Source organism: Tursiops truncatus, chromosome 3 (assembly GCF_011762595.2).
Source record: "Tursiops truncatus isolate mTurTru1 chromosome 3, mTurTru1.mat.Y, whole genome shotgun sequence".
Classification (NCBI taxonomy): Eukaryota; Metazoa; Chordata; class Mammalia; order Artiodactyla; family Delphinidae; genus Tursiops; species Tursiops truncatus.
This window is the reverse complement of record NC_047036.1, coordinates 152071297-152076807: the sequence shown is the minus strand read 5'-3', so window position 1 is coordinate 152076807 and position 5511 is coordinate 152071297. Positions and strand designations below refer to the sequence as shown.

Genomic DNA, 5511 nt, shown 5'->3' with positions numbered 1-5511 from the left:
TGCCAGGTGTATACACCGACGTGGCCAACTACCTAGCCTGGATCCGGGAGCACACCGCTTCCTGACCGCCCCGGGACTCGTCTTTCCCTCCTGGGCAATTCTGGAATGGAAGTGTGGCTGAGGCTTGATCATGGATAGCAAGGAATGTGTTCCATTCCCCCCAGCGCTGCCAGCCCGGCTCCAGGCATGGCATAGAAATCAGTAAAGTGCTTTTGAAGATGCTTGAAAGGCACAGCTCTTCAGGTGTCCCGTCGGGAAATGCCAAGATAGTATACCGGTGCTCAACTTCTCCACACCCCTTCAGAGAACAGAATCTATTGAGATCTGATGCAAGGTTTAGATTCCTGTCCAGCTGACATTTACTAAGCCACACTGTGTACCAAACCTGTGCAAGGTGACTCCACATGTATGAAACTCATATTTTGAGTTTATAGAACAGGAGTTCTCAACCTCGACTGTACATCGGAATCACCATGGGGAGCTTTTTGAACCTATGCCCAACATCCACCTCAGGCCAATTAAATCAATATTTCTAGGGAAGGGGGGTGGGTGGGTAGCCATTTGTTTTGTTTTGTTTTTTTACAAACAGAAAAAAGTGAAATGTTTATTTGGCAGAAAACTTTTGAAGTTAATAAAGAAATGACAATAACTGGTACACACATTAATTCAAAATATTTCTACTAAGCACCAAATAGAATAGTTCCTGAACTTTTCACTAAGAACCTCTTTCATTACTGAAAGAATGCTAAAATGTAATCAATTTAGTTAGGTTTTTAATCAAGAAATCTAAAGCTGCCAATCAGAGCTTCTAATTGGCATGAGATGACCAGGTTAACAACCTTGAAATCAGATAATGTGATTAAAAACAACTTTTAAAAGCTTTGTTTAGGGCTTCCCTGGTGGCGCAGTGGTTTAGAGTCCACCTGCCGATGCAGGGGACACGGGTTCATGCCCTGGTCCGGGAAGATCCCACATGCCGCGGAGCAGCTGGGCCCGTGAGCCATGGCTGCTGAGCCTGCACGTCTGGAGCCTGTGCTCCGCACCGGGAGAGGCCACAACAGCTAGAGGCCCACATACCGCAAAAAAAAAAAAAAAAAAAAAAAAGCTTTGTTTAACTATATACTCCGAATGAGAGAATTCGTTGCCTCCGGCTGTGTACCATACACACACATACACAAACAAAAATAAGTACTAAGTTATTATATATAAAAGATAATAAATGGTCCCTGCATATTCAGAGGGGAATAATGCCTACTTCTCATGAGGAACAAGGAGACAGATTACTAACTCCAGAGGGAGAATCAAGCAAGGCTGGCAGAAGAGGCAAGAAGTCCTGTGTCCTGTGGATACGACGGAGAGGGCCTTTGGAGGCTGCAGAGACCAGGTGGCGTCCAGGCCAGAGGGGAACTTGAGTGGATGTCAAGGTGGGTGGGGCAGGGCCTTCAAGGCTGGAGAAAAAGCGAGCCAAGACACCGAGTCACAGAATTACTGCCTGTTCAAGAGACAGTGCAGCACTTGGTGAGAGAGAAGGGGTGTAATCTAATGAGGGAATGTGAACAACAGAGAAAGGAAAGCCTCATCCAAGGAGACCAGGCACAATGCCGGTCTGTATTTCTCAACAGCAGACCAGGCACAATGCTGGTTTGTATTTCTCAACAGCGGTTCAACAGAGAATCTGAGGTGGCCTGTGCGGCTGGCAGAGGGTAAAATATCTTCCCAAACACCGAGTCTCCCATGCACCCTGCAGCCAGCCTCTCACCTCGAGGCCCCAGTCCCTTGGAATCAACACCACCCATTAGCAAGAAATTCATTAATGGAAAAATCTGCTCCAAATAGCAGAACAAACAAACAAAACTCAAAACTCAGAGATGATTACAGCAAACTTTAACCCTCATACTTCACCTATGCCCCTATTGAGATCAGGGTCCGCTCTGTTACTTAAACTGATTATTGAGGAAATGAATATCACTAGCATATCACTGCTCCTACCACCCCCAAAAGTAAATAAACACTACACAAAATATAAACTTACCCCAAATAAAAGTCAACATTAACTTAAGGATACTACTGGATTCCTATAGCACTAGGTTACTGCAGTACAATAACAGTTACTACGCTAACCTACGATATTATAATCCTCTTCCAACCTATTTACAAAATATCCTCATTCTGAGGTTCTGGAAGTGTTACACTGTTGCATTAGACTCCTCTTCTTGAGGTAGTTCAAAGTCTTGAAAAACAGCAAATTTACATATTTTTATATACTGCCACTGATGGGTAAATTATCATAAAAGGCCTACAACCGAAATCCTCATCCTTTGATATGCAGATCAGATCATACAAGCTTTTCCCCTCAGATCATACAAAGTAATGTAAAACTGGAAACAGAGAGATTAACACTCATTCAAAAATAAAAATAATAACAAGCAGCAAAAACCAAAAACATAAAAAGGAATCTGTAAATGGCATCACACTAACAGTCTTAAACTTTGCTAAAGACAATATACTTGGTTTACCAAAGCAATAAGCATTTTATAAAGTACTCCAGAAATAACACTTATAAAAATAGGGGGGAAATTTTAGATGAGAGCACAAAACTAAAATCATATTCTCTGGCAAAGAGTTCTCCCAAAATGGCATGTCTACAAGAAGTGATGTTTGACAAAACTGTGTTGGCTGACTCAGCCACCAGCTCATGTTCAGGTGGCTTTTCCTCAGGTTTGCTTCATCGGTGAAAGGGTATTTGCAGATGCCTGCTTGAGGTAGGCCAGGGAACCCTGAGGGATGTTGGCTGGCTTTTTGTGCTGCCTGTTGATGTCCTCCAGCACCTGCTGCCAATGTCTCAGTTTTGTTAAGTGCTTCTGGACCAGAGCACCCTTCCGCTGTAATTCGTTCCTCAGTTCCGAGACATCCTCTTTGATAACTTGCTCTGGTTTCTGGACAGATAACTGCAATCTTTTTTGGAGGAAAAAACATTCTGTCTGTCTCACAATATCTAGAAATTTCTGGATACACTGATCAACACCAGTTCGAATTTCTTCCTGATCTGTACCATTGACATAATCCTGACTCACCAGAGAAGCAAAGCAGGCCTCGAACAATGACTCCGACTCGTCCACCAAGGTACTGTTAGAAGTTCTCAGAATGCCGGGTATGGCCTGAAGAAGCGAAGCCTAGCCCAATAACCCTGGCGGGGGTGGCGGGGGTCCATGTGGCTGTCCGGAGAACATGCTCCCAGCGGAGCCGCCATTTCTAAAATGGCCTAGCCATTTGTTTTAAAACCTCCCCAGGTGATTCTCTCTGCAGCGGAGGTTGAGAACCATGGTTAGAAGTACTTAACATTAAATCAGTGGTGTGGACCCTTAAGACTGATGGCGTGGAAGACCCTCACCCCTGCCCCAACTGTCACTAGGGCAGTGGGTCTCAAAGTGTGGTTCCTGGACCAGCAGCAGCATCGCCAGGGAACTTGTTAGAAATGCGTATTCTCTGGCTGCATCCCATACTGCAGAATGAGAAACTCTGTCTTGGGGCCCAGCAATCTGTTTATCAGCTTTCCAGGAGATTCTGATACTCCTAATGTTTGAGAACCACATTCTGGGAGTTGAATGGTTATCAGGCTGAGAGGTCAGGCAGTTTAGACATGGCACCTTTCTTTTTATTCTTAAACTCGTGTGCTGTGCTTGATGGGCCATTTAAGTGTTCGCTTGTTTGTTTTGAGAGTTATTTTGACTCGTGCGATTCCCTCCTTCAGGCTAACTTTATTTTTTTTTTTCTGCTTATCACACTTTTATTGTAGAAAATTTGAAAAATATAGGATAAAAGTACGAAGAAATGAAAATCACCTGTATCTTACCATCTAGAAATAACTGCCATTATCTACTAACGTTAGAACTTCATCAGGTGTAAGATATGAACACCGCCCCACCCGCACCCCATTCTCCAGCGTAGGTATCCGTTCTGTGACCTTGCAGCCATCTCTACGTCACAACCCCGCCCCCCCAATACGTCATAGTGCCTCGGGCGTTCCAGGTGCGCGGCGCAGCAGGACAACCCTCCAAAGTGAGAGGCGAGGGACGCACTCTGAGCCGGAATGGGCGACTGGAAAGGCTACATCAGTGCGGTGCTGCGGGACCAGCGCATCGACGACGTGGCCATCGTGGGCCACTCGGACAATCGCTGCGTGTGGGCATCGCGGCCCGGTGGCCTGCTGGCGGCCATCTCACCGCAGGAGGTGGGTGTACTCACCGGGCCGGACCGGCGCACCTTCCTGCAGGCGGGCCTGAGTGTGGCGGGCCGCCGCTGCTGCGTCATCCGAGACCACCTGCTGGCTGAGGGCGATGGAGTGCTGGACGCGCGCACTAAGGGGAAGGACGGGCGCGCCATCTGCGTGGGCCACACGCCGCGTGCACTCCTCGTGCTCATGGGCCGGCGGGGCGTGCATGGGGGCGTTCTCAACAAGACGATGCACGAGCTGATCCATGGGCTGCGCTCGCAGGGCACCTAGCAGGACAGCCAGACAGCGCCAAAATAAAGTCTGACCTGGGCATGGCAGACTCACCCTCCGGTCGTGAGGGGGACGGGGAGGGTTGCAGATGCGGAAAGTACTTTACTAGAAGATCCTTGCAGAAAGGGTATCTGGTGAGGTTGGTATTATGAGTCCAGAGGCTTCCCAGCCTCCTGAGCCCTACATCAGGCCCTCCCATGGGTGCCCTGCCTGTGGCCTAACTCCCTAGGCCAGAGTCCAAGGGCCTTGGTCCCTTCTCAGGGTCCTAAGGACGGCCAACCCGAGGAGGGAGTTCTCAAACCCTCTAACTCAGGCCTGAGCATCCTCTCCCACAAAACTTTCCACAGATCTGTGTGGGACATACTGCAAAGGAAGTCCCGTCCCCACCCTCCCACAACACTCACTAAGTTGGAGGCCAGGATACTTCTCACCCTCTCCACATGGCAAGAGGAAGCACTAGTGAGGGTTGTGAGTGGATGATGGTGGGGCTGGTAGCCTGGAGAGCAGCTCTAGGGCTTGCAGGCCCTTGCATCTCCCTGCACATACTTCATAGGGGACAGAGGTGGGGGTGGGGAGGCACATGTTGCAGACCATCACAACTAGGTCTGGGGCCCCACAGCGTTCCTGCCTCCTTGGGGTCCAAAGGCCCTGGATATGTCCCTGGACTAGAGGGAGGAACTTTAGCACCCCCCCCCCACCCCTTGACCCTCCCTCTGCAGGCCTCAGCTCAGGGGGCCCTATGGAGGAGGAGGAATTGAAAAACTTGGGTGGGTTTAAATGAAGGCTGGTTTATTGCCCAAAAGTAGAGGATAAAGGTGGGAGGGAGAGTGGCTAGTTTCTGCGCCCTGTGCACTGGGGTCCAGGGCATGACCTCTCTTGCCCATCTCCACCCTGCCTCTCCTTCCCCGAGTGGCCCTGACAGGCCCCCATTTATCACTTGTTTTCTGGAGAACTGATTTTTATCCCAGAGAGAGGGAGGGAGGGAGGCAATGAGGTGGGTGAGCAAG

At 48.8% G+C, this 5511-nt stretch overlaps 1 protein-coding gene and 1 pseudogene across 1 annotated transcript; one reads left to right on the top strand and one right to left on the bottom strand.

Moving 5' to 3' along the window:
- Positions 1-2698: 2698 nt before the first annotated feature.
- LOC101337719 (mediator of RNA polymerase II transcription subunit 28 pseudogene) lies at positions 2699-3230 on the bottom strand (annotated as a pseudogene).
- PFN3 (profilin 3) lies at positions 3045-4540 on the top strand. The gene is made up of 2 exons (XM_019943355.3): positions 3045-3123; positions 3797-4540. The coding sequence occupies exon 2, from the start codon at positions 4091-4093 to the stop codon at positions 4502-4504; it is 414 nt and encodes a 137-aa protein (XP_019798914.1). The 5' UTR covers positions 3045-3123; positions 3797-4090; the 3' UTR covers positions 4505-4540.
- The last annotated feature ends 971 nt before the right edge of the window (positions 4541-5511 follow it).

Coding starts and splice junctions, on each gene's coding strand:
- PFN3 (XM_019943355.3), top strand. CDS start 4,091: ATGGGCGACTGGAAAGGCTACATCAGTGCGGTGCTGCGGGACCAGCGC.